This window comes from Oryctolagus cuniculus, chromosome 2 (genome assembly GCF_051225735.1).
Source record: "Oryctolagus cuniculus isolate XC-2025 breed Fujian yellow rabbit chromosome 2, ASM5122573v1, whole genome shotgun sequence".
In the NCBI taxonomy this organism is placed as follows: domain Eukaryota; kingdom Metazoa; phylum Chordata; class Mammalia; order Lagomorpha; family Leporidae; genus Oryctolagus; species Oryctolagus cuniculus.
In genome coordinates this window covers 186,880,551-186,908,546 of record NC_142868.1, presented here as the reverse complement: position 1 = coordinate 186,908,546, position 27,996 = coordinate 186,880,551, and the positions used below count along the sequence as shown (strand labels likewise).

Here is a 27,996-nt window from a genome sequence, read left to right as displayed (position 1 = left end):
GCTCCTGCCCTGGACTCGCCTTAGGCCCGAGTAAGGGGCGCCGCGCTGCCACCGGAGCGTTCAGCAGGGGGCGCTGCTCCGGGCGCCGGGCGGGGGTGGGGTGGGCGAGGAGGGGGGGCCGCGGCTTGCTGCGCACACTTCCCCCATTATTAAACACTATGTTCAAAAGGCGCCGGGGGACTTCCCGGAGCCACGGAGCCCGCGCCGCCCGCCTGGCCGGCCCACGGAGCCCATGGACCTGAGCGCCGCCGCCGCGCTGTGCCTCTGGCTGCTGAGCGCCTGCCGCCCCCGCGACGGGCTGGAAGCGGCCGCTGTGCTGCGAGCGGCGGGGGCAGGGCCGGTCCGGAACCCGGGGGGCGGCGGCGGCGGCGGCGGCGGCGGCAGCGGCGGGCGGACCCTCGTCCGGGCTGCGGGCGCCTCGGCCGTCCCGGGCGCTGCGCGCCGCGCCGCGGGCTCCAGCTTCAGGAACGGCTCGGTGGTGCCGCACCACTTCATGATGTCGCTCTACCGGAGCCTGGCCGGGAGGGTTCAGGCCGGGGTGGCCGCCGCCTCCGTCTCGGGCCACAGCCGCGCGGACACCATCACCGGCTTCGCGGACCAGGCTACCCAAGGTACTTAGGTTTGCCCAGCGCCAGCCCATCCCGTCGGGTCCAGGGCTGAGACAAGCCCTGGAGCCGTGCCCCGGTTCCATCCCAATCGGGACCGTGGCGCCGCGGCTCCCAGCCTCAGTTGTTAGAAAGCACCTTCGCCCAGGCCAGCGCGCGCCAGAGCAGCGCGGGTCGCGCGCGCATCTCGCGGGGGCCCCGGCCCGAGCGCGTCCCTTCTCTGCCGGGCTGCCCTGGCCCTATCGGCCCGCGGGTCCCCCTTGCTTCCTGGGGGGAAGAAGCTGGAGTTGCCCAGGACCCAGAGCCATCAGAAAAGAAGGATGGGCAGGAGCAGGAACTTGGGGGGGGGGGGGTCCCGCCGAGGGGGATTGCGCGGGGATGGTGGCGGCGGCTGCTTCCTCACGGCGGTCCTCGCAGCTCTCCCGTGGAGCCACACCAACTTGGGGGGAGCCCAGAGACTACAGGGCTTGGAGAGGCTGGTGGCATCAGCAGATATGAGGAGCCTTCCTCAGCAGGCTGGGGCCGGGTTGGGGGCTGGTGTGTGAAGTTGTGGCTCCGGGTGCCTGCTCCTGCGCTGGGCCCCCGGAGAGCCAGCGGTGCAAGACCCTGTGTGGGCAGGAACGCAGGCCTCTCTGCCCCGAGCGCCCCACCTCACCCTGCCCTGGGCCCTGCGAAGGTAGGACGTGGGTGAGGCCGCATGGTGGTTTTGCTGTGTGTCATCTGGATTTTATTAATTTCCATTGAAGTCATTAAAGCAGACAGATAGGGAAAATTTAACTAATTTCAGGCGGAAATGCAAGTAATTTTGGCCTTAATTCTGTCCAGCCAGAGACCCAGGAAGGCGGGAGGGAAAGAAAGGCAAAGCCGCCTGGAGAGTAAGCGCCTGGGTCTGAGACCAACCCTGGCACTGGCGGCCACTGCAGGCTGCACACCTGGAGTCCCAGCTCAGGAAAGCAGCAGAGGACATGCCTGGCTCAAATGGCCCACCCCAGCACCACCATACACAGGGTGCCTGTGCACACACAGCCTCCTCTTGGGCCCCATGGTTCCCCTGGACCCATCACACATTCTCCCAGGGTCTGACATGGCCCCTGGGCTGGATGCTGGGGTACTCACTGGGAAAGCCTGGCCCTGGAGCACAGGACCAGGGAAGGCTTCAGCCTTGACCTTCTTTCCCAGCTCCCAGCTGCAGGAGAGGGGGCGTGTGCCCTAGGTCTACCATGCTGCGGTCTCCAAGTCCTTCTCTGGGAGCTCTATCAGGCTGGCAAAGCTGGGGAGACCACCTCTCCGTTCTGCCTCAATGAGAGGATATCGTGGCTGCTGGTGGGGCAGAGAGAGCCCTGGGAGAAAGCGAGGACGGGGAGTGCACGCGGAGCCTCAGCTTGGAGAGGGCTGCATGAGGTCCCCAGAGGCCAATACACAGGGCCCAGACCTGGGACCTCAGGCATCAGCGCCTGGCTCCTCGGTTGGTCAGCAAATCCCCTATGGTGGTGGTGGGGAGTCCGCAGTCTCTCCGAGTTTGGGGCAAAACGAAACCATATGACCTCCTTCAAAGGGAGTTCCTTATCTCTTCCTTGGTGGAATTTTAACCTCCCCCCAACTTGAGCCCCCAAAGGGGGGAAAAAAAGCCCAAGACCAGAAATAAAAACCCAAGCCCGAGATAAGTTACAACGGAGGGAAGGCGCCTGGAGGGAGACCTCGCTCGGCCCGCTGCCCTCATTGCTGCGCTGCCTCAAACCCTAACGAGAAGATCCCTTGCGGTCCTTGGCCGACCCTCCCCCTCCTCCCGAGGCCACGGGAACAGATGGAGGAGCCGAGCCTGGGGGTCGTAAGCGCGACCAGGGGCGCCCAATGCGGAGGCGGGGGAGCCTGGCCCCTGTCTGGGCCTCAGTTCTCCTAGGTCGCCCTGGAGGGACGCGCTCCCTGGTAGACGCCTCGAACGGCCCCGCCGGCAAGGGAGAGCGTGCCTGGCGGGGATGTCAAGGCCGGGTTGGGGGAAGACAGGTAGCGTAGGAGCAGAGCTTTCGGGCCCCAAGACTCGAGTTTGCGCACAGCCCGGACTGGACGAGCAGCTCTCTTGCAGCGCGTGAGCGCAGCAAGCGGCGCGCGACTTCTGTCCACTTCGCTAGGGAAGGCCATCCCCTGACTCTGAGGGTCAAACTCATGCCTCTGAGGCTGGACGCCGCGGCCTGAAGCCTTATTCCCAGGTGCAGCGTGAGCTTTTGGTCCCGCGGTCCCGCGCTGTGCGGTGTCTGGTTGTCTCGGTGGCGGGACGCTCGGCTCCGTGAGCCAAAGCCCCGGTGCTGAGAGTCGGGGAGAATGCTCGCTGTGCTCTGGGCCAGGCTACGGGGATCCGGCGGGGCTCGGGACGCGGGGACGGGCACCGGCCCACCGGGCCTTACTCCCGCTAACCGCGCGGCTGGGCCATTTGCGCTTGGAGGCCCCGCCGCGGGGAGTGCGGGCCTCGCTCTCACTGCGCTCTTTCTCTCTTTATTTCTGCCGGTCCCCTCCAGACGAGTCGGCGGCCGAGACCGGCCAGAGCTTCCTATTCGACGTGTCCAGTCTTTCCGACGCCGACGAGGTGGTGGGCGCCGAGCTGCGCGTGCTGCGTCGCCAGTCGCCGGAGCCCGACCTTGGCACTGCGACGCGTCCGCCGACACTGCTGCTACTGTCCACGTGCCCGGGCGCCGCCCGCGCCCCGCGCCTGCTGCACTCGCGGGCCGCCGAGCCCTTGGACGGCGCGCGTTGGGAGGTGTTCGACGTGGCCGACGCCGTGCGGCGCCACCGCCGGGAGTCGCGAGCCACCCGCGCGTTCTGTCTCTTGCTGCGCGCAGTGGCCGGCCCGGGGCGGAGCCCGTTGGCAGTGAGGCTGCTGGGCTTCGGCTGGCGCGGCGGCGCGGCGGCGGAGGAGCGTGCGTTGCTCGTAGTCTCCTCCCGCACGCAGAGGAAGGAGAGCCTGTTCCGGGAGATCCGCGCCCAGGCCCGCGCGCTCGGGGCCTCTCTGGCCGCGGAGCCGCCGCCGGACCCGGGACCTGGCGGCGCGTCGTCCAGGGTGGCCATCGGCGGTCGCAGGCGGCGGCGGACGGCACTAACCGGGACGCGCGCGGCGCAGGGCAGCGGCGGGGGCGCGGGCCGGGGCCATGGGCGCAGGAGCCGGAGCCGCTGTAGCCGGAAACCGCTGCACGTAGACTTCAAGGAGCTGGGCTGGGACGATTGGATCATCGCGCCGCTGGACTACGAGGCGTACCGCTGCGAGGGCGTGTGCGACTTCCCGCTGCGCTCGCACCTCGAGCCCACCAACCACGCCATCATTCAGACGCTGCTCAACTCCATGGCGCCGGATGCGGCGCCGGCCTCCTGCTGCGTGCCCGCGCGCCTCAGCCCCATCAGTATCCTCTACATCGACGCCGCCAACAACGTGGTCTACAAGCAGTACGAGGACATGGTGGTGGAGGCGTGCGGCTGCAGGTAGCGTGGGCCAGGCCGGTTGGCCCGCCGTGCGCGTGGGACTGTGACCCAGCGCGCACTGGAGCGCGCGCGTTCGCACTCACACCCACACACTCGCTCACTCGCTCACGCACTTGCCGTGGACAGCGTCCGACAGCCTTGGGAAGAGACGGCCCGCCGCTTCCGAACGGCACGGCAGCGCGTATTTCACCGACAGATCGCTCCTGCGTTGAGCCCAGTGCCCGCTTTCGCTAGAGGGGGCCGCTGGTGTTGATGTTGCAGCCACAGGCTGCAAAAATCGGGTAGAAACGGGTTGGAACGGTGGCGGCTGCAGGGTGGGTTCCCTGACGGAGTGGGGTGCTCGGTTGCGTGTTTGTGGAGGGGTGTGGAGCGAGGCCCCGCTGCAGGCCCAGTTGCGGGCGTTGCACCCCGGGGTTCCCCGAAGGGCTGTTAGTTCTTTATGGAGGTCTGCCTTGCGGCGGACGGAGCTTTCACTCTGGGGAGGAATCCCTGCACTAGGCATCTCTTTCCTTTGAACTTCGGAAATCCAGTAGGGCGCCCACCTGGGCTTTGAGCGTTTTCGTCTGAAAGGCTGGGTTGCTGAACTTCCCAGATGTCCGCCAAGGTCAGCCCTGGCCCTCACCCCCCCCCCTTTTAAAAATCGATTCCGATTGGGAATGATCTGGAGTGCAAAGGGGTATTTTTCTTATTTGGGAGAGAGAGAGAGAGAGAAAGAGAGAGAAAGAGAGAAAATGACTCTCCCAACGACCTGACTTGGCATTGAGGGTGTGGTGGTCCCAGCCAAGTTCACAAGCTCCCAGGCTGGTCCCAGGGAGGTGGCACAGCGGAGGAAGCGAGGGCAGGGGCTGGGAACGGGGAGGGGGCGGGCTCTAGAGAGCTGCCAGGGTTTCCTAAGAGGCCCCCAGGGCCCTCGTGTGGAGGGGCCGCTCCAGGACTGACTGCGCGCTGGTCTGCGGGTAGGCGCGGCATACATGTGCTTAGCTGTCAGGGCTGCCTTGGCGTTCACATGCGTTCACTGTTGATGCTGTAGTTTCTGCACTGTGATAGTATTGGGAAGTGAAGCTTTTGTCAGACTGGAACTCACAACCCAGAGCTGCAGAGCAGGAGGAAGGCTGGGCAGGGCTCAGTGTGGGACGCAGAGCTGTCCTGGCCCCCCCACCCCCACCCCATGTTCCCAAGCCTGACAGGTGGTGGGATGTTTCTGGCCATGCAGGAGTGAGCAGCCTTCGTTGTTGTGTTTGATTGGTTATGCCTGGGAGTCCTTTGTGGCCCTTTGTGGATGGAAGGGAAAAAACCTGGACTCCACCTGTCCCGGTTTGCGTCTTTGCAACTGGCTGCAGCCCTCCTGGGGACTTCCCTTTAATGCCAGGCTGGGCTTTCTCCCTCAGAGTCTCAGAGAGGCGTGAATTCCACTCACCCTGGGAGCTGAGGTCCAGGACAGCTTACGTGCAGTTTAATTCTTAGTGATTACACTTAGAGAGAGACCAGAGACTTAGATACGGCTAATTTATTAACAGCCCAGCCTGAGTCCTTTTCCATCTGTAGAATTCTGCAAAGGGGAAAAAGGTATATAAATGTATTCTTAAAATTAAAATCTCCCCTTCTTAAAGTGTGAATTTATATCTGAGTGGCTATAAATAACTGGAACATGAAATACCCCTCTAAAGATTAAATTTTTTAAAAAGTGACCACTGTCATACAATTCAGTCTTATTTCAACAAGTGGGCAAAGGGAATTCCCAAATTGGTGGATTTTGCCAAAGAAGCCTGCAGAGTTTTTTTTGTTGTTGTTATTTTGTTTTTGTTTTTGTTTTTGTTTTTGTTTTGTTTTTGGTAAAAGGTGATTTTTAAGAGTGATTGCTTTTATACTTGTCATAATGAACTATTTTAAAAATGGCACCACATGTTAAATGTTGTGCTAGAATGTTTCAAAAGGAAGTTAATGAAAAACTATAGCTGAACATGACTTTGAAGAAATTCTAGTGTATTTCATGTCGTAGGCCAAAAGCAAACACTTTGATACTTTTTTTAGCAAATAGGAAAAGCGATTTTGAGGGGGAAGAAATGTCATGATTTATCCTGAGCTTTTTATGGATAGAAAAAAAAAAACCAACAAAGCCACACCCCTTCCCCTGGTGCTTTGCGATGGGGTTAGATGGGATAGCTGTGAGTGACGCAGGAAGCGGGCGTCCCTGTGTCTTGAGTGCAGGCTGCACCCCCGGATCGGGTGCTGTCCTTAGACAGTGATGGTTCCTTGGCTGGGGCGTTGCTCACTGAGTGAAAGCACTGTCTGGGATTTCCCGTGGAGCTGCCGGGCCACCAGGGGCCAGGGCGCCCTGCTCCAGCTCTGCCGGTCCTTATGAGGGGAACCCACAGTTTAGACGACAGCAGGAGGGTGAGGGCAACCCCATGTGCGCAGACAGGTGTCTTCCACTCAGACGTGGTTAAAGTGGCCCCGCCACGCTTGGTAGCTACGCTGCACGCTCTGTGTGTACTACAGGCAGAGGGGTGTCGGGCCAGGGTGACCAGCACAAGCCCAGTTGCTCCGCTGCAGTCCCCTGCTGGAATGTCCAGTCAGCACTGACGGGAGAGCCAGCGCCCGGCAGGCAGGGATCAAGTGTGGCAAGACCGAGCGGCGTAGCGCAGCCACCCCGTCTGAGGTCACCGAAGCATCCCTGCTGAAGTGCACACAGTTTTCCATCTTGTGGGGGGAACTGTGCACTACTAGTTGAGATCATCTGAACCACTGTTTCCTGTGAGTGAGTGGGGTTGGCATCCCTACTCAGGGAGCTTGGGGAAGCCAGCTGGGGCCCAAGGGGGCTGCTGCTGGGTCTGCCAGACACAAAGACAGCTGGACACCACTGCCAGGAGCAGAACTCTGGTGGTGAGGGGATCCCTGCACGGCAGGTGGACATTTCCACAGCTCCCAAGAACTACCTGGTTGAATTTTGGCTTCCTGTGCAGCTGGGCTGGGTCTTCCAGAGAGGGAGACTTTGTTGCCACTTGCTATATGCTTGCTCCCCATTCACCAGCCCTCTTGGCATCTTCTTGCTAAAGTGCCCTGGGCGCCAGGAGGTGTGAGTGCAGTAGAAGCCGGGTGCAGTAATGAAGCGGGGGTAGTAACATCGCCCTGTCTGCTGGGTTCCTGGTGTCGCAGGAGCCTGCCCTCCAGCAGTGATGGGAGGGGATAACCCTGTGGACGGAAGGAGCGTGTTAGATCCTACAAGGTCTTCATCCTGGCAGGAATCTCACTCCGACTCCCGGCAGAAAATGGCTCGGGACTGCACGCTGATTGTCTTCCCAAAGCAGGAAGAAAAATTGAACGGTTTCCAAGAGCAGGCTGTGCACAGAAAAAGCCCAGCTCTCCCTGGCTTGAATCTGGTCTGCAGAAAAGCCAGGGGAAAGAGGAGAAAGGGCTGCAGCTGCGTCAGGCCCGCCGTAAGCCCTGCAGGTTCCCACAAGAGCACGGCCCCTTGGGGGCGCGGGCCTCTGCTGGCCTGGAAAGCAGGGCCCTCACGCTGGGCCTCGCGCCAGGGGGCCTCCTTCAGGATGCCGGGTGGGCTGGGAAGGCCAGGGCTCTCCAAGCAGCACTCCTGAGACAGAGCCAAGGCCCGTGTTTGCCCCCAGAGAGTGGATTGAGGAAGGGAGAGAGGAAGGTACGCTGTGGTCCCAAGCCCCTGGGAGTGTGTGGGCAGAAACACTGCTGAGGCTGAGCCCCCTACTGGCTTGTGCCCGCCCACAAGGGATGCCCGCCTCACAGCCTCACAGCCTCACAGCCTCACAGCCTCACAGCCTCACAGCCTCACAGCCTCACAGCATGGCCCACGCCCACCTGGAGGGAGGCCGCTCTGCAGGCAGAGGTCTGAGGAGAGCCATGGGCAGTCACTTCCACGCTGCCTTCACATTCTGGCCTTGAGAAATGAACACCCAAGGGATTAGGGTTCTGCTGTGCCCCCCACAGCCCGCTCAGATGGTTCAAAATGTGATTGCATCTGGCCCAGTCCCAGAGCCTCATCTCCAGAGTGGTGTGTGTGTGTGTGTGTGTGTGTGTGTGTGTCCCTCTCACTCCTGGGCACTCTTGGTGCTTTGTAGATGTTGCTTTGATTTCTGTCTGGGGCAAGGCAGGTGCAGAGGAGGGCAGGACCTTGGCGGGTGGGGGCTCAGCTCACCAGAGCCAGGCTTACATCCTGTGTCCCTAGCAGAGGCGCGCTGCTAACCCTGCGCAGGTGTGGTGAGCAGAGCCACGCGCAGGCTGGCACTGCGCTGGGGAAATGTTGGCACCTGCGGCTGGTGCGTCTGTAGGGGCAGCACAGGGAAGGGACGGCTGGGCCCTGTTGGCAGCCAGACAGGGACCTGGGACTGTCCCCAGGTGGGCTGCTGTCTTAGGTGCCCATCAAGTCCCGACCTCCTCACCAACGTGACGTGTCTGGGCCTGAGGGTGGGGGTGGGGGTCCCCGGGGCAGGTGCCGGAAGAACTTCTCTTCCTCTTGCCCTTCCTTTCCATGGCCTGGAACGTGGCCGTGGGCAGTCACATCCAAAGGCCTCAAAAAAGATACTTTGTCTCTGGCAGCCTGGCCTTTTGAGGGGCAAGGGGAAGGCCTTCTGGGGGAGGCACAAGTGTCCTTCCTGGCCTTGTGCTGGTCTGGATTCTCACCTGTGCACTGAGCTGAGTCTGGCTTCTCCCACCCCTCTCGGGGGCTACGGGAAACAGGCGATGCTGAGCAGGGCTGCAGGTGAGGGAAGCCTGTTCTCAGGGGTGGGGGGCTCCAGGGGCAGGGCTGCAGGCGCCTTTGCATAGTGGAGGGCGATGCCGAGGGCTGGGAGGCATCTGCTCAGCCTTCAGGGATGCTCTCTGCTCACGGTGCGCACGCGCCCAGCTGTTCCCAGCTGCGGTGGCTGTGGAGCCTGTGGAGCCTGGGCCGTGCCTGACGCTGGCCTGCACTCAGCAGCTCGCCTTTGGCCCGGCAACTGTGGATTTGGGGCAATCATGGCGGCGGCAGTGGCAGCGGTCACACCTGGGTCAGCGGGGATGGAGCTGAGGAGCGTGAGGTCATTGAACCCTTGGCCTGAGTCACACCCGCAGCCTGCGCTGTGTGCCGAGGCCCCCAGAGCCGCTTCCTCTGCCGTCCAAAGCCAGGAAGAGCTTGACATTCCAAGAGCAGGGACACAGCCAGCTGCTGGGCCTCTGGGCCGCGTTTTGGGTTGTGGGCACACAGGGGCGCGGTGCAGTGGCGGCTGGTCCAGCTGAGATGCCGAGCGCTGGTTTCTTGGTGGAGCCACCCCACACGTCCACCCGGCAGACGGCGGCATCTGGAGGTGGCGTGGGATGCCCGTAGTGCGGGGAGGCTCCTTGGGCGCTCAACTGCCAGGATCTAGACTCACAGCTTCGCCCTCTGGGCCTGAGGCCTGCTCATGGCTGACCAAGACAGGACTTCCAGTAAGGCCGGTTCATTAAAGCCCTGCTGAGTGGGAAGTAAACCTGAGGGCTCAGAGGCCCACAGGCTGGGACACTCCCTGGGCGTCCAGGTGGGGCGGGGCAGCGTCCGGCAGGTGGTGATGGTTAGGTGTGACCAAGCACAGCCTGACAGCACTCGCAGGTCTTCCCTTGGAGTCTGGCTTCTCCCACCCCTCACAGGGGCTACGGGCTGCCCTCGCCGCAGGTTTTCCATGGCACGAGTCTGGAAAGCCGTGACCAGGTGTGTCCAGGGCCTTTCCTTGCCTTCATCTTCTGAGCTGAGTGAGTGACATCTGCTAAGGGCAGGAACCGGTGCAGGGGTCCTAGTCTCCCTCGTGGGCTGGGGCAGCAGCACCTTGGCTTGGGGAGCGAGGGTGCCGGTGGCAGGGTTTATTTCTTTGCAACTTACATTTTGGGGAGAGAGCTTGGAGAAGGCGAATGGGGATGCAGGGCGGTGAGACAGCAAGCGCGGGCTGGGGCACGCCTTCTGGCTGGGAAATGCTCACGGCTCAAGCCAGGCCCAGAGGCTCTGGAGGAGGGAATTTTCTCTGGCATTCTCTGCCTCGGATACGTCACGGATCAAACGGGAGCATCCTTAGAGTGGTTCTACTTTTGTATTTCATGCCACACTTTCGCGCAAACAGCTTTTCTGTCCTCTTTGACAGAGAATCACCACTGAATCACTTTGGCTTTCTGAACTGGAAGCACTGCACCCCTCCCACTGCAAAGGTAAAGCACTTTTTGCAAGGCGGCAGATGACCGTGGAGGGGCCTGAAAAGTTTGGAAAGTTTTTTTTTTTTCTTCCCTCCCCGTGCGTGAGCAAAGCAGCCGCTCCTCTCCCTGTGTAGGTTGCTGCGGGACTGCCGCAGCAGCAGGCGACGTGACGTGACGCTGTCCAGGGCAGGCCCCGAGTGGGTCTGCATGCCATGAGCAGCCTGCAGCTTAAGAGGCCGATTTAATCTGATTCCAATACTGCGATTTTAAGGAAATGGCCAAACTCAAAGCGATGGTAACACCATCAAGGCTCAATTACACGCTGTTCCCTCAGCGGCTAAAGACAAAATTAATTATTTGGGGGTTGGGGGGGGTGGGAGTAGAAGGCCCTTTCATTCTGTAGTGACACCCACTGTTTCCCAGTTGGCCTGGGGGTAGGGGGTGGGGGAGGGGGAGAAGTCTTAGAAACTCATTTAACGCAAACTGAAATCCCCTTTGTTGGCAGTCTTCCAGCTCTGATTTGGCCAGGGCAGAACTCGATTGGGCTTTCTCCTTGCCGCCCAGCCAGCTAGCAGGGAACCCGTCAAGGGCAGGTATAAATCCATGTGTATATGTATTCTCAAATTTAAATAGATTGTACATATTGAAATGTAAATGACCTGTAAAACAGCAATCTCTATTTTTCTTGACTATTATATAGCGGTATATATTTGTTAAACAGGCTTGTATACGCCTCATTAACCGTTTTAATATTTTGTACAGATAAGTTGATTAAATATTTTATTCATATGACTGCTCATGACTGGTCTTTGGAGAAGTGTTTGTCGGCTTTTGTTACCCAGTCTATCCTGCTGTCCAACAGCTAAGAGCCACGGCCAGCCATTGAGGTGTTAGGAATGACTGCACTCAAATGAGGGGGCTGGCCATTCCCTCTGGAAACCCCAGCCTCCCAGATACGGAGCTGTGGAGGGAGGCGGCTCAGCCCGGGGCCGCTGCATGCTGGGTCCTGGTGACTGGCGGGAGACTGTAGGACACTGCAGGCAGATCCGTGCTGTGTGAAGTCTGCACAGGAAGGTACCAGCTGAAGCCTGGGGTAGGGGGAGAAGAGGCGGGATGCAGTGGAACACATCCCCTGGGCGAGTGAAGCGTCGTGACTTCCGGAGAGCGAGTGTTGTCCTTCCAAACACGGCTGCAGGGAAAGGCTCTGTCCACGCCAGAGGTGGTCCCAGGGTCCTGCTGGAGCAGCTTCCTCCGCCAAGGCCAATGACAGATTTCCTAGAGCAAAGTCCACGGGCGCCTTGGCTGGGTCCTCTCAGACAAGTGCAGAGATCCCGTGCTCAGTGACAAGGCATTAGGCGTCACCACCTCTCCCAGGTGGGTAGGCGCAGGGCTGGCTGCCCGCAGGCGCTCTGTGCGGCTTTCCCAGCCCCCACACCCGATTTTCCTCCAGATGCAGCAGAGAGCGAGTTCATCTCTTCCGTAACTGTTTCTGGGAGAGACAAGTAGCGGAGCGGCAGCTGTGGGGAGATGGAGTCTGCCGGCAGGCCTGCCTTTTGTCAGAGTGGTGGCGGCACGAGCCCCCTCAGATCCTGGCGTTCCCAAGTCTCTAAGTCAGCCCAAGTCTCTGTTGGGTGAAAGGCGGCAGATCAAGAAACTGCTCTTTCCGCTGCTTCTGAATTTCATTGCTACTAAATAAAGGGGTCTCCTTGGAAGAAATAAATGGTGTCCCCCTTTTAGCTCATTTGGCAGATGCAATAAATGCATCATTCCTGTGACCTTGCAATGGAACAGTGTGACGTCATGCTTTGTTTCTAACAATCCTCGGTCAGTCCTTCGTTTTCTTATTTTTCAGTCTCTACATGACCTACCCCAGCATTCTGTGGTTAGAGGATTATACAGTGGAGAAGGGGGAATTACAGGGACCCAGGGATGGCATTCAAAAATTTACCCTATTTCCCAAACACTGATGAGAGCAAGCCCCAAAGGCCACATCCTGGGTGATGCTAAGGGGAGCCCGAGACTGACTCATGTGCTTCCTCACTGGCCCTGGTGTGTCCCAGGTCTACCCATGATGCTTGCTCCTTTCCAAGCAGGCAGAGGCTAAGACACTTCTAAGTGCTGTCCACGGAGGTGGTGCTCCTATGTTCTGGGGACCCTACACTTATCTGCTCGGGAGGGACAGTGATTTGGGGAGAACCCTGTCCACTGTGACGTGTTGCCAGTGCTGTGGCCGCCAATGCTGGGGCTGTGGGTGTCTGCAGGTTCTAATCACATGCAGGTGTGCAGCCCTAAGGCAGTGGCCAGTAGGAGGAAGCCCAGATGTTCCGCAGAGCCTGAGCAGGGTGGATTTGCAGAGGCGGGATTCTAGTCCCTCTGTGAGGGAAGGAGACCCTGCAGGTGCACCCGCACCCCCTGGCTGTAATGGACGCCCAGTCACAGGGTCACATTCCCAGCTCAGGGAAGAGGAATGTTCCCATAGACTTCCTCAGCAAGGAAATCTGTCCCAACGTGGGGAGGTCAGCACAGGCCCTTTAGCCAGAGTGCTTGAGGAATGCAATTCAAAATGAAAAAGCTCTACTATCCCCAAGCACAGTCTTGTGTATTGTTGTGAAAATTCCCACTTGGGGTGCTGCATGGGGTTAGCGCTGAACAAATAATAAACCACATATTTGGTAGTTGCTAATACCCAAACCCCAGAGGTTTTCTAATCGGAGAAGAATGGAACTAACAGTTGCAGCCATACCAGAGGAGATGAATGGGCCACGAGGTGCTGCGGCCCTGCTTCCTGGCAGTCCTCCGGTGCCACAGAGCGAGCAGTTGATGCCCTTGACTCTGTATGGCTCAGCCGAACCCAGCTCTGCTGGGAAAAGCACAAGGGGTAAAGGGGTAAGAGAGCACGTGTCCACGGCCACACTTCACTGGAAAAGCCAGTTCTGAGGAGGCCGAGGCGGAACTGTCATTTTCTTGTAGTCTGACCACGAGAACTGCAGTTCTTGAGCACTTGCCTCAAGTACGGTGGGAACTTTGATTCAGATAACTGGACTTGTAGACTGTTCCATGTGGCAGGCCCTGTTCCCTGATCCCAGAGAGTAAGGGGGTGACGGAGGCACAAGGCCACCTTCCAGGACTTTCCTTCAATGGTCAGGAAGAGGAGCAGACTGGCCAAGTAGAATTCCTGCAGAGACACAGCTTGGGGGTCATGGAGGGAGGGAGGGAGGGGCAAAAACCGATGGTGATTTGGCCGTCTCAGGGATGGAGTAGAGGACGGGCAATGCCAAAGCTGAAGCAGGGATTCCCAGGGTTTGAGAGTGCAGCACTGGTACAGAGGAGTGAAGTCGCCACATGTGTGCAAGCACGGTTGGCCCAGGAAGAGCTGCAGAGGGACGAAGCAAGTGCTCCCTCAGCACCGACTCCTGGCATGCACCTCTCCTCTCAACCCCGATGCAGGTTTTCCCGCTGAAAACCGTTTCTGTTGCAGCCCCCTTTCTCTTAAGTCACCAGCCACTCTGGTCCCCGTTTGCCCTTCCTGCCTTTCCCTGTGCTGGTTCCGCCTGGGCTTGCCCTCTGTGGCCTCCAGGAGGCAGCAGGACGCAGTGCAGAGAAGGGACGAAGGGAGGCTCTGGAGTAGAGAATCCCAGCTGTCATCCCCCAGCTGCGAGACCTTGGGCAAGGCATTTTCCTTCGCACCTTGGGGATAAGCTGTGACATGGGAGTAGGGAGCACCACACAGGCTGAGGGGACGGCGTGTGACGCTGACAGCGCAGGTGAGCAGCACCCTCCCTCAGGGCTCACTCTTCTTTGTTCCAGACTTGCCCAGTTCTGCCTGTGCCGGGACAGCCTCCTCTTCCCCGATCCCCAGCTTTCTCTTGTTTAAAACCACAGCAACTCAGAGCGTTCTCCGACGTGGGCCCGTGCTCTGAGGATGTCACCTGGGGGCTCTCGTGGTATCACACTTGGTGACATCAGTCTTCTCTGGAGCTGCCCATGGCCCACAGCCCTCTGCAGCTGGACCAGAGCGATCGTTTACTCCATCTGTGTGGGCCCAGGTAGGAATCTCAGTCTCCTTGGAAAGCAACTGGACGACGCTCCTCAACGCTTATCGGTCCTCAGCACTCTGGCAGGGAGCTCTGCCGCAGGCCTGGTTTTGTTTACAAAGCACACTTTGTCCCAGCCTTTGGCCTCTCCTTAAGCTCCTCCCCTAGGGAAGAAGCAGCCCCAGTCGGTCCTTGCTCTTGTCTCTTGCAAGAGAAGGCCAGGATCAAAGATGACAATTCACACTGGCTAAGCACGGGCATTGCTTCCCACATCTTTTCTTAGTGGGCTCCAAGAGCGTCCTGGGCTGTCAAGGCTGTGGGGCCTGAGGCCAGAAAGCAGAGCCAGGTGAGCAAGGGCCACCTCTGTGCATGAGCTGGAGACCTAAGACTTCCAGGAGTAAGCGACAGGCTAGGTGAAACCTGGCTGGCATGGCACGAGCTCCTTCACATCCCCCAAGAGCACAGATTTCAATGGAAAAGCAAGTTTGCTATCCCTTCCCCTTAGGTGCTGTCTGAATGGCCACTATAAGCTAGGCAGGATGCGAGGTGTATGGCCTCATTTTATCCCCACTGAAAGCAAACGAAAACCCATCCAGAAATCCACAAAGGTGAGGCAAGTGCTGATCCTGCCCCAGCTTCACGGAGGAAGCTGCTCCACTCTCACTGTTCACGCTTCACCTGCCCCGGCAGCCAGCCGGCCCTCAGCTGTCCTTCCTGGATGAACTTTCCCAGCCCTGGCTTTGGCCGGGCTTGCTCCCTGTGGCCCCCAGGAGGCAGCACGAGGCAGTGCAGGGCGGGGCGGGGGGTGGTGATGTCTCTGAGGTATCACATACTAAGTGACACATTTGGGATCTGAACCTGAGTCTCTAGGCAGTAGCCTAGAAGAAATTTACTTTGTGGAAAAGACGCAGGGGACAGATGAAGGAGGGAGCAATGACATGTGTATTTTTTAAATTATTATTTTTTGAAATTCAGAAACCATCTCAAACTTCCAAAAAATTAGCAAGTATACAAAAAAACCAGGATTTTCCCATGATCCATTTGGGAGTAACTTGAAGTGGTGGTCACTGCCCCGAGACACTTCAGTAGCTTCAGTCACAAACAGGGGCCTCCTCCTACTTTTCCACAGCAGCACCACTGACACCAGAACACTCACGTTGGCATTTCACCCCAGCTAATCTCCAGACCCATTCAAGCTATGCGAACTGTCCCAATACCTTCTTTTGTAGCAAAAACATCCAATCCACAATCAGACTCGTATTAAGTTGTCTTGTCTTCTTTAAACGGGTATTGTTTTTGTTTGTGCACAAGGCAGGAGGAAGGAAAATCTAGCCTTTGGAGGCCACTGGCTGTCCAAGGGTCGGAGTGGAGAAGCGGATGGTGAGAGGGTCTTGGCCTGGCAGTCTCGGGGGTCAGGTCCTGTGAGCCTCTGGGTGCTGCCTCTGGAGACTCTCATGTGGCCCAGAAGAACCATGAGCCTGGGTCAAGGCTCCAGCTTCCATTTTTCATTTGCACTAGAGCACTCTGTAAGGAGCTCAATGTTTGATGGAGACCAGCCACCTGGCTGACTGGGACAGACGGGGACAACTCTTCTGGAAAATGGATTCTATCACTGTTTGTCTGTTTTCGTCTTCTGTACTCCTAATGAAATAAAATGGACTTGAATCTTCTGAAATCCGATTCTGCCCTCTCTCAAAGATGCCAGGAGAAAGGGCCTCTTCGCTTTCATTATAGACTTCGACGCAGCCTTACTCAAAGATGCTCAAATCATATCCCCCTCTCCCATCCCCCAAAACATGCAGAGTCTGGGCTAGACAAAGGAATGAGAGCTGGGCAAACATTTATTTTGAAAATCATGTGGTGTTCAGATGATTAACAGGAATCATTTTAAGCTCTAAAAAACAAAACTAAGATATAATTTTATATGTACAGGCTTTTGAGATACTGAGTATTGTAGAATAACATGAATTATTTGGATACTAGAGCCCAGAGGCCCACATATTGGGGCCTTGATTCCCAAAGCCTTCTGTTAATAGTTAACGGGTTAAGGGTGGAGACTTGATCTACTTATGGTGCATGGAGGTGGGCCCAGCGGGAGGGTCTTGAGGTCACTGGGGTTTGCTCTGGGAAGGGAATCCTCGCCAGAGTGTGGGGTACAGGTTGAGTTGGGCCTCACTGCTCTGTTTCCTCTCTTACCACGTGACATTCCCTCTGGATGAGTTCCACCTCCATTGCCCTCATCAGACACCAGACCAGTGGGGCTATCTGATCCTGGACGGGGAACCTCTAAAACGATGAGTGAAAAGAAATCTTTATAAGGGAACTTCTCTTAGGGATTCTAGTTAAGGTAATGAAAGTTGATTCATACAATATCCAAGAAAAAGGCTGGGGATGCCGCTCTTTATTCTAGTAGGCATGATCTACCAGGGCTTGTTTATATGCTTTGATTGGGCACTGTTAAGCATCTCCCGTATGCAAGGCACTCATAGCAGAGAATCTCCTGGCTTCTAACATCAGATTTCTAGAACATATCCTTATGCAGATGCCAGTAAGGACTCTATGCAGCCAGTGCCTGGGGCCTCTGCATCCACAGGCTCTTCCCCTTGGGCTAACAGCGCGCCTTGTCTGGCTTTTCTGAGAAGTCACTGCTCTGATGTAGAAGCCATGCCAAAGGACAATAACTCATTCAACACCATGGAGCTGGCAGCATATCTGTGCAGAATCTTTCATCAGGGGCCTTAGGTTCTGATAGGAAGGTCAACATTTCACGGTCCTAAGGGATGGTAACTCCATGAGGGACCTCCTCTAGCAGAAAATGGAATGTTTCTGATCGATCATCAACTGTTACTACGGCCAGTGGAATTTACTGGCTCCTAAGTCTCAGGATTGAGTCAGGGTAGGGAAGGTAACTGTACTATCAGCTCCCCTGGGCCAGAGAACACACTGCTTCTCTATTAGACCTCAGTGTGTAGAGAGGTGAATTCACATAATTGCATAGCCTGCTTTGGTTCATTAGCAAAGTAATTTCTTCCCCACATATAAAGTTAGTGCAGAAAGACAGAACTAATGCTCTGCTACTCAGCAATTTAAAACACTCTTTCAAAAATTATTTACTAAAAGACTTTCAGAAGAAAAGAATCAGAGAGTCGATAAGAACATCCTACTCAATGGCCAGCACACACTTGGCTCACTGCTGGTCTTCCACAGAGTTTTACTGCAAGACTCACAGAGCAACTGCGGGTCGGCATGCACAGCACGTGCCAGGAACAGACGCCTACAGGGAGCTCACCCGGCAGGGGCAGGCTCAGCATGGAGCCCGCTGTCTATCCCATGACAGGAGATGTCCTTGCAACCCTTCAGCAACTCTTCATTCCAGTTAGTTGACCGAAGTATTCCTGTATCTAATGCAGCAGGATCAGGAAGTCACAGTGATGGGCGCCACTGAGGCTGATGCAAAGGTGGTCTGAGCTGATCGTCACCTCTTGTCCTTAGAGGAGACCGAGGTCCACTGCCAGCATTCTCTGCCCCTCACTTCCTGCTGCTGAGGCATGAGCGTTCACCATGATCTCCTACACTTCAGTACCTGACTCTGCACTTCACATTCACTGATCTCTTTTGCTTTTTCTGTGGGTATTCCACAGTTTCCTCCAGAAGAGCCTACTCTAAAATGTAACTCAAAATAAACTAAATCTAGATTTTTTTCTTTGGGCTGCAAGGGTTCTGCCTACTAAAATATACCACAGGGTGTCACTGGGCATCTCGTGCAAACATGAGACCATGGTTATAGATCGCCATGTTCCTTGAGTCTTGGAAACTGTGTTAACCCTATGGAATGATCAAATGTGCTTACTTTAGCCTGGAGTGTGGAAAGCTGGGAGCCAGCAGTTTTTAAGCCAAGAGGTTCTCATGTAGTTCTTTTCTAATATCAAACATCAAAACTAGACATTTGCCTACTAAGTACAGGACACCTCCAGCCTCTGGGTACTGGCTGTGGGTGCTTATCTTCTGTGTCATTGTATTAGAACTTGGAGAGCTCCTCCCTGAGCCAGCCAGCGACCGTGGTGGCCATTTCCTTGCTAAAGTTCATGATGAAAGCATGAGGTATGTTCTTCTCACAGAGCTGAATATCTCCTTCTGGAAAATCTTTCTTGATGTCTTCGTAGTACTCTTTTGGACACCATCGATCTGTAGTACCATAGTAAAATGTAAGCTAAAAGAAAAGACAAAGCGTTTAATTAGAAAGTACCTTCCCCTCCTGACACAGACATGACACCAGCAGTCGGAGGCTGTGGAGGCAGCACCTGGCAGTTTGGCCCGGGCTGCTGCAGGTGGCCCTCGGGCAGCCGGGCCTCACGGTTTACAGGAGTGTATGAAGAGGAGTCTGATGGGAAGAAAGCCACCATGGGAGCCCTGTGTGTGACACATCACCCACACCTCACTGAAGGAACTCAGCAGCGAAACTGCTGAGGATGCTGGAGGGAGGCAGGCGAGGATGAGGAAGACAGCTACTGAGTCACTGAGTGACTAGGGGACCATTTCACACGCTGAACAGCTGTTACATACTGCTGTGCAGCTCAGCCAGGCCCGTGGGCCACGCTGCTTGAATGAATAGAAAGATCAATCCGATTCTTGGGCTTTTTACCGCAGCTGATGAAGTGGGATCAGTATTCCAAGAGAGTTTAGGACATTTCTAAGGAAAGGCTCCACCAGGCTGGATGGCATGTTGATTCAGGGGGAGGTGTTATAACCATACTGTGGGCGACAGTGAGCAGGCTGGAGGAAGGCAGCTCCTCTGAGGCCGAGAGCCTGACTGAGATCCTTACTGGATATCTTCTACCTAGACCTGTACCACACACACCTGTGTGTGTGTGTGTGTGTGTGTATAAGGGCATTTTAAAAGTTCATGGAAAATGCGTATTATGAAAGAACTAGGCATAGATCTCAAATTTTCCTGCACCAACATAGTAAAAAAAAATTTAAGTAATTTTCTAGCTCTACACTATTGCATTTCACTGAAAAATTGCTAACTTCTAGTTCTGTTTTTCTAAAAAAAGAGAAAAGGCATCAAAAATGAAATATTATATTTAGAAGGGTTCACAGTGGTGACTTTTACAAAAAAATAAGAGCTAAATTTGACAGATCCTGTGACACCTGTTATCGCTGAAGAACAGCTGTCCAGTTCCAGTCTTCAAGTGGCTAAAGTCACTTGTAGCTTCCTGTAACATACCCAATTTGCTTAGTCAAATCTTCAGTCACTTAATAATGAGTCTGTTCAGCAAATACTGACTGAGCACCTACCTGTTAGGAAGCTGGAAACTGTCTTGAGAGAGAGGGGGGATTTGAAAGCCCGGATGAGGGCCAGCTGCTGGGAAGCAGAGAGCAGGAAAAATTCCTCAGAGGGCGGAGGCCAAGTGCAGTCTTTAATCTGGGGGACACGCCGTGGCCAGCAGGCCATTCAAAGTCAAAAGCATGAAAGAGAAGGTTGGTATGGGGATTGGAACTGACAGCAAATGGCTGGACTACTGGCGTGGGAAGAGATAAAACTGGGGAGCAAACCAAGATGGGGCCATGGACAGCTTTCCTCTGTATGTGCGAAGGAAGCTGCTCTTTATTCTGCAGTCCAGATGAAGTGACATGAGCAGGTAGTTTGCCAGGGGAATTACTCTGCTGCAATGGGATGAGAGACTGGTGGGGTGGGGGACGGAAGGTATGGGAAACTGGTCCCATTGCCCACCAGATAGTATCACTGTATCCAATGTCAAATCCATGGTCTGAAAATGGGACAGGTGAGATTGCTCTTATGAAACCACTGGCCTGGAGTTGGCACTGTGCTGTATTGGGTATAGCTACCACCTGCAGTGTCAGCATCCCGTATGGGCGCTGGCTTGAGTCCCAGCTGCTCCATTCTGAGCCAGCTCCCTGCTAATGTGCCTGGGAAAGCAAAGGAGGACGGCCCAAGTGCTTGGGCCCCTGCCACCCAAACAGAAGACCAGGAAGAAGCTCTTGGCTTCGATCAGGCCAGCTCTGGCCATTTTGGGAGTAAACCAGTGAAAAAGATCTCTCTGTCTCTCCCTCTCTCTCTGTAACTCTGCCTTTCAAATAAATAAATAAATCTTTAAAAGAAACCCCCATACGCAAAACACTGCCCTGTATTACAATAGCATTATGATTTAAACCAAGTTGAAAGAGGTGGTTAGTTTAAAAACACTTTAAGGAGCAAAATATTTCATGGAATACTACAGACAGTACATGACTGATGACAGCTTTGAGTGGCAGACTTACTCTGAATCACATCATAGAGACTTTTCTGGTTGTCATCTGGGGTTCCAGTTTTGAGAACTACAGAGGACTTCTGACTTACAGATACACCATTTCATTTATTCCTACCATTTTCCTGTTTTTGCCCACTTCAACTACTTTCAGGCAATCTGAAGCCCCTAAAGCCAAAATTCATTTTGCCACGGTTTTTAGCAGAGTAACTTCTGCTTCTTGGAGAACAGGAGAGCCCAGCAGCTGCCTGGGTCTTCCTCTTGGTCTCAGCTCATTCGATGGCTCTGTAGTTGTGACCTTACAACCAGTGGCTGACTAGTCTGGCCAAAGAAAAGTATTCTTCCCAGGTTCTCTCGGCAACTACTCTGCTGTAGCTTCCCCTTGAAGTCCTGTTGAGAGTAAAAGCCTATTTGAAGGCACCAATAGGGTGAGTAACTTTGTTCTTTCTAAACTACTCCCCACACTTACCACCAGGAATCTTTTAAATTAAACTGTATTCAGGGGCAAGTGTTTGGTCTCACGGTTCTATATCCCGTATCAGACTGACTGGATTCAGGTCCTGTCTCTGGTTCTTGGCTCCAGCTTCCTGACAATATGCACTGAGAGATCCAGACTGAGTTCCTGGCTCCCAGCTTCCACCCTGGTCCAGCCCTGGCCCCGGTGGGCCCATGAGGAGTGAACTAGAAGATGGCCCCTCTCTCCCTGTCTAATAGAAACAACTAAATAAAATTCAGGAGGTAGCATGTTCAGCACAGAGTCGGAACACTGTTGAGGAATTTGGAAATTCAGAATTGGGTTCGTGCTCCTCAGGTATCTTCCTCTGTTCCAGGGCATGCTCTTGCCTGAAGATACCTGGACGCAGAGAGAGCCACCCTGCGCCCTCTCACCAATACATGCTATAGGGATGATGTCGTGTGAAAACTGTAATACGGAAGAGTCAGCTAGAAGGACAAGTCATGTCCAAGTAATTATGAGGTTCCCACTGGCCAAGATGTACCGGGAGCCTCAACTGGAAGGGGTGTCAGTGTTCAAGATACAGAACAGAGAGGGGTCCAGATTTCCCATGGCTGCCTGATGCTTTGATTCTCCATGACCAGCAACCACTTAGAATGGGCTGCATTTGGTAAAGTCTCTAATCGATGGTAGGGTCAAGTTTTATAAGTTTTGTTTTAAAGATTCTTCTTTAGGCTACATTCACTGAAGGGCTCTCTGGAAATCTTAGCTTACAAGCAAAACACATGGTTATCTAATGCCTTTATGTACACTGGCTTGAGATACTTCCTGTTCCCCATAGATCGTAAATCTCAGGCAACCGAACTGACCAGAGGACTCTGCACCTGTAACCCTAAACAGGAAAATGAAAAAGTATGAGGTGTGTGGAGGTGGTGGGGAGGACAGGTGAAGCAGAAAGAAAGAGAACTAACTGGATAACAGAGCGCAGTGTTTAAGAGTGAAACTATTATAATGCTGGTATAAAAAAGAATCACAACGGAAACCGAGAACAATACGGCAAGCTCTGTGCTATGCACTTTCCATTTATTAGCTCACTGCACCCTTGCAACAATACTCTAAGGAAGGAACTTCATCCCTATTTTACAGAAAAGGAAACTGAGGCTTAGAGAGATGAGCTTGCTGAATTTGAAGCAATGGATGAGTTGTACAGCTGGGTCATTCATCAGAGATAACATCCCTACACAGTCCCTTTTGCTAGTATTTATAATTTACAGTGAATGGACCCATGTTATAAAAATATAAAGCCCAGACTAGGATGCCCTAAACTAGATAAGAAAACTATGGGCCGGTGCCACGGCTCACTAGGCTAATCCTCCACCTTGCGGCACCGGCATACCAGGTTCTAGTCCCGGTTGCCCCTCTTCCAGTCCAGCTCTCTGCTGTGGCCTGGGAGTGCAGTGGAGGATGGCCCAAGTGCTTGGGCCCCTGCACCCACATGGGAGATCAGGAGAAGCACCTGGCTCCTGGCTTTGGATCAGCGTGGTGTGCCGGCCGCAGCGTGTCAGCCGCAGCGGCCATTGGAGGGTGAACCAACAGCAAAGGAAGACCTTTCTCTCTGTCTCTCTCTCTCACTGTCCACTCTGCCTGTCAAAAAAAAAAAAAAAAAAAAGGCCGGCGCCGCGGCTCACTAGGCTAATCCTCCGCCTAGCGGCGCCGGCACACCGGGTTCTAGTCCCGCTTGGGGCGCCGGATTCTATCCCGGTTGCCCCTCTTCCAGGCCAGCCCTCTGCTGTGGCCAGGGAGTGCAGTGGAGGATGGCCCAAGTGCTTGGGCCCTGCACCCCATGGGAGACCAGGAAAAGCACCTGGCTCCTGGCTCTTGCCATCGGATTAGCGCGGTGCGCCGGCCGCAGCGCGCTGGCCGCGGCGGCCATTGGAGGGTGAACCAACGGCAAAGGAAGACCTTTCTCTCTGTCTCTCACTCTCACTGTCCACTCTGCCTGTCAAAAAACAAACAAACAAACAAAAAAAAAAACTAACAGATTGTGATGACTGGGGACAGGAGCAAGGCCAAATACATTTATCTAAAGTATTCTTGATGTCCGAGTAATTCTTCTTCTTCTTTTTTTTTTTTTTTTTTTGACAGGTAGAGTTATAGACAGTGAGAGAGACAGAGAGAAAGGTCTTCCTTCTGTTGGTTCACTCTCCAAATGGCCACCGCGGCCGGCGCTGCGCCGATCTGAAGCCAGGAGCCAGGTGCTTCTTCCTGGTTTCCTGTGCGGGTGCAGGGGCCCAAGCACTTGGGCCATTCTCCACTGCTCTCCCGGGCCACAGCAGAGAGCTGGACTGGAAGAGGAGCAGCCGGGACTAGAACCTGGTGCCCATATGGGATGCTGGCACCGCAGGCGGAGGATTAACCAAGTGAGACACAGCGCCAGCCCATAATTCTTTTTAAGATTTATTTTTATTTACTTGAAAACCAGAGATGGAGAGAGAGAGAGAGAGAGAGAGAAAGTAAGTTAGTTCATGCCCCACATGGCTGCAATGGCTGGGAGTGGGCCAGGCTGAAGCCAGGAGCCAGAAGCTTCCCCGGGTCTCCCATGTGGGTGCAGGGGTTCAAGCACTTGGGTATCTTCTGCTGTTTTCCCAGACGCATTAGTAGGGAGCTGGATGGGAAGTGGAGCTGCCGGGACTCGAACTAGCGCCCATATGGGAAGCTGACATTGCAGGCTGCGGCTTAACCCACTATGCCACAGTGTTGGCTGCTGAGTAGTTCTTCTGAGACGCTGCATGTCATGGGTGTGACAACTGCTCTGAAAATACTGCAGTTATTAACTGAGATTCTCAAGTTATCAGCAGAATGTTTATATTCAAAGGTTTAGGAGGAAATAAATTATTTCCTGTAGTTTATTTCTCCTTAGCACTGTTTTGATACTCATGAGAGTTGATACAAAGTACACATGATTGAGGGGGGGAACTGCTTTTTCCAAATTGTTGTCATGTTTCAGTAGACCATTTTTTTCTATTAAAAACAAAATTTAATCTTCTCAGTTCTTCTAGATTATGATTTCCCAGGACTGTGCTTTTGTTTTTCCTCTTGTGTTTTCTACAGGAAAGTGGTATGATGGTTACTACAGATTCTGGTTCCTAAATACATTTTTCTTCAATTGTTCAGTGTGCCCCTAAGACGGGGGTGGGGAATGTCCAGCCCGCAGGCCATATAAGGGCCGACATTTGGTTTGGCCTTGCCAAGGCAACTGCAGGCAGAACTCAAAATTCAATACATCTATAGCAGGCTAATATCTTTTATAATTTTTAAATGTTTATTTGTTTACTTGAGGGGCAGAGTTACAGAAAGAAGAGAGACAGAGAGAGAGGTCTTCCATTTGCTGGTTCACTCCCCAAATGGCTGCAACACCCAGAGCTGGGCTGATCCGAAGCCAGGAGTCAGGAACTTTTTCCAGGCCTCCCATGCATGTGCTGTGGCCCAAGCACTTGGGACATCTTCTACTGCTTTCCCAGCAGTAAAGAGCTGGATTGGAAGTGGAGCAACTGGGACTCAACCCAGTGCCCATATGGGATGCTGCACTGCAGGCAGATGGCACTGCAGGTGGATGCTTAATCCACCTTGCCAGAGAGCCTGCCCCTAGCAGGCTAATTTTTAAGTTGATAATTTTATATGTCCTGGGAATGATGTTATACATATCCAAATGGCTCTCTGCAGAAAAACGGTTCCCCATCCCTGTGCCCTCAGGAGACATGTCTCTCTTCAAACGTACCTGCAACCCTGCAGCTTGAGCCCTCACAGAAGCCATATTTGCCATTTCTCTTTCTTTAAAAATTATTTTATTTATTAGAGAGAGAGAGAGAGAGAGTGCGAGCGAGCGAGCTGCTGACTTCTGGTTTACTTCCCAAATGCCTACAATGGCTGGGGTCCAGCCAGAAGCCAGGAATCCAAGTACTTGGGCAATTACCTGCTGCCCCCAGGATGCACAACAGCAGGAAGCTGAAATTGGGAGCTGAGCCAAGGTTCAAACCCAGCTGCTCTGATATGTGGACATACCACACAGCACCTTAACCACTACCCTCCCCTGCCATGTCTGCCTTTTCTCCTGTCCCCATACCATACAGCACCTTAACCACTACCCTCCCCCCGCCATGTCTGCCTGTTCTCCTGTCCCCATACCATACAGCACCTTAACCACTACCCTCCCCTGCCATGTCTGCCTTTTCTCCTGTCCCCATACCATACAGCACCTTAACTACTACCCTCCCCCCGCCATGTCTGCCTGTTCTCCTGTCCCCATACCATACAGCACCTTAACTACTACTACCCCTCCCCCCCCCGCCCATGTTTGCCTTTTCTCCTGTCCCCTCTCCCCATTCTTTCTGGTCTATCAAGAGGCACTTCTGAGGATAGCAACAAGCTTCTATACCTCCCTGCCTAAGTCAAAGAAACTTAGGCCTTGACCTTGCAACCTTCAAAGAAATGAGAAACCTCTCCTGGAATACAAGCACCTCTTTTCAGTTATTTAAACATCTTATCCCTATGGGAACACAAACAGCTACAAAGCTTTAAAGATTTCACCGCAGGGACCCCCTGCGATGCTGGTACCCCTTATGAGCGCCAATTCAAGTCTCTGCTCCACTTCCGATCCAGTTTCCTGCTAATGTGCTTGAGATAGCAGTGGAGGACAGTCCGAATGCTTGGGTACGTGCCATCCAAACGGGGGACCCAGGTGGAGTTTCCAGCTCCTGGCTTCAGCCTGGCCCAGCCCTGGCCATTGTGGCCATTTAGGGTGTGAACCAGTAGATGGACGATTCATCTTGTTTTGTGTCTCCCTCTCTTTCTAATAAATAATAAATAAATAAATGAATAAAATAAATAAATGAATAAATAAATAAATGAATTAAAAAAATTCACTGCAGTCTTTCTGGGCATTTTCCCAGAACCTGCATAACTGCTAAAGAAAGAGAGATGTTTAGGACATTTAAATTCTAGTTTTACTTTGTTTCCTTTCTTCCCTTCCTCTATCCTTGGGAAAATAAGAGTTAAACTGTCCCAAGAATGAAGAAAGTGGCTGAGGATAGAGGTGAAGGCCAGAATGCAAGCCCCTAAGGAGCAGAAGTCGGTCCCATGAGCTCCGCCCAGCCCGTTTCCCACAGCTGGAGCAGGTGAACAGGTACGTGGGAGCCCTCTCTTTCCTGCTTGGCTAATTGCAGGGCAGGACCACTGGCTCCCCCACGGAAGACACCAGGCCATCTAGTGACATCTAGCTTCATCTCTTTCTCACATGGGACTGCAGCAAGAAGCTGACCCACGGCACCTGCTTTCCTCCTTAGGCAGCTGAGGAGGAGGCACCGGGAGCCAGTTTATCCTCTTGCGTTCTGTTCCTTCCTGGTTTTACGCCTCAGGAAAGTGGCAGGTGTGCTGGAAAGATCTTCACTTAAGTGAGAGAAGATCAAGTCCAGCCCATCAGGATTCTCTGCTATACAGTGCTGGGCCCGAGTTCTGGTAAAAGTGAAGTATTACTGTGTTTTCCCTCATTGTGGTTCCTTTACCACAGTTCCTTTTGGCACCTTACAGGGAGCAGTGGCTGCAACTTAGACAGGGACTGGGGCATTCCAGGGCCCTCGGCTACAGACTTCACATCACTAACATCTGCCATTAAAGAAAGAAATTATCTGGGAAGGGCGGAAGTATGGGGAGGAAAAGTTAGGCAAATAGTCATTTTAAAGTCTGTTGAGGCAGAGTGAGGCCTTAGTTAACTGTAACCGTAGTAGTCCATGCTGCTGAATGCTTAGTACATGCCAGACACTCCTGTAAGGTCTGAAGGATGAGGTCTGAATTACAGCATCTATTTTTAGAACAACTGGATAGAATAAACCATTTTATTGATGGACAACAACAACAACAAAAGGGGCACAGTGAGGTCCAGCAACTTAAGTAAGATCACGTAACCAAGCAAATGGTAGAGCTGGGGTTCCAACCCAGGCCGCACTGAGGACCCTGTCTCCCACACACTCAGCTCCTTTCAGTCAGGCGCTGACTGAATTCAAGGGGATGTTAATGCAACTGCCTCAAATGAAGCTCTCAAGGTCAAAGTGAATGAGATAAAAACAAACCTATCTATTTCCAGGATGATTATGACATTCTGGACAGGCTTCAAATTAAACAGGCAGAACTAACAGAATCCGTTTCAGATCGAGGCTTGGCGGAAAGGCAGTCCTGGTTAGCTGGTCCAGGGAGCACTTCCTACGCTCCACCAAGCAGGACGTGTGCATGTCAGAAGGATTTGCATGCCCAAATCTGCAAACAACTGCATGAGGTTTGTTCCCAAAGGCGGTGTGCACCTCTGGTAAACCCTCAGGCAGGTTAAGATGGATGAGGATAGGGCCAGGGTAGAGGGTTCTTGTTTCTGGGGACACTTTGTCCCTTTGCCAAAACACACTGTAGCTGCAGCCTGGCCCTCCAGGGCAGGGGGCAGTACCCCCACCCCCGACTGCCCACCTTCCTCTGAAAGCTGCACCCACGTGTTCTCTCTGGGAACAATTTCAGATTCCTAGAGACTGATAGTGATGCTCAGGTTCACTCTGGCAGTAGCACACACCAGCTGTTTCCATCAGCCCGGGCCAAAGATGGTCACGGCAGTTTAGAATTTCCCTCCGCAGTGAGTTTGAAATGAAAACTTCAAGTTTATAAACCAAACACTAATTCACTTTTCCATGAGTGAGACAGGCATCCCCTTATAGTTTAGAACAATGACAGACCAAGGGAATGCTGACCTCCTACTTGCCTCGGACACACCAGGTGCCTCATAAAGCATAGCAGACCCCAGAGGCCCCCAGACACATTGGGACTGGGGTGGTGAAAATGCACAGCTGATTCTCTTCCCTGCCTTATTCCATCCTGGTCTCCTTCCCACCCCTTCCTCTCCAGTCTCATCTTATTAACTGGTTCTTCTTCCCCTCACCCCAACCTGTGAGCTGGTTCCCAGA

The 27,996-nt window shown here is 54.1% G+C and overlaps 2 protein-coding genes across 4 annotated transcripts in view; one reads left to right on the top strand and one right to left on the bottom strand.

The window, feature by feature from the left end:
• The first annotated feature begins 112 nt into the window (after positions 1 to 112).
• Positions 113 to 11,030, top strand: GDF7 (growth differentiation factor 7). Of its 2 annotated transcripts, none has more exons than XM_008254824.5 (2): positions 113 to 611; positions 3,119 to 11,030. In XM_008254824.5, the coding sequence occupies exons 1-2, from the start codon at positions 233 to 235 to the stop codon at positions 4,075 to 4,077; spliced, it is 1,338 nt and encodes a 445-aa protein (XP_008253046.5). In that variant the 5' UTR covers positions 113 to 232; the 3' UTR covers positions 4,078 to 11,030. The 2 variants fall into 2 exon arrangements, with proteins under 2 accessions (XP_008253046.5, XP_089183916.1); XM_089327790.1 differs by lacking the exon at positions 113 to 611 and adding an exon at positions 990 to 2,609.
• A 5,068-nt stretch (positions 11,031 to 16,098) lies between these two features.
• LDAH (lipid droplet associated hydrolase) overlaps positions 16,099 to 27,996 on the bottom strand; it is a 148,326-nt gene continuing 136,428 nt past the window's right edge. For both annotated transcript variants that reach the window (XR_016230537.1, XM_002710058.6), the window contains one exon: positions 16,099 to 18,485. Coding sequence is in view for 1 of the 2 variants with exons in the window: in XM_002710058.6 (XP_002710104.1) it covers positions 18,294 to 18,485 (192 nt within the window). In the remaining variant the exon portion in view is untranslated. The remainder of the gene's footprint in view (positions 18,486 to 27,996) is intronic.

Excerpts from the sequence above, each read along its gene's own strand:
- GDF7 (XM_008254824.5), top strand. The coding sequence starts at position 233 with ATGGACCTGAGCGCCGCCGCCGCGCTGTGCCTCTGGCTGCTGAGCGCC. Across the intron at positions 612-3,118 it reads CGCGGACCAGGCTACCCAAG|ACGAGTCGGCGGCCGAGACC; the intron begins GTACTTAGGTTT and ends GGTCCCCTCCAG.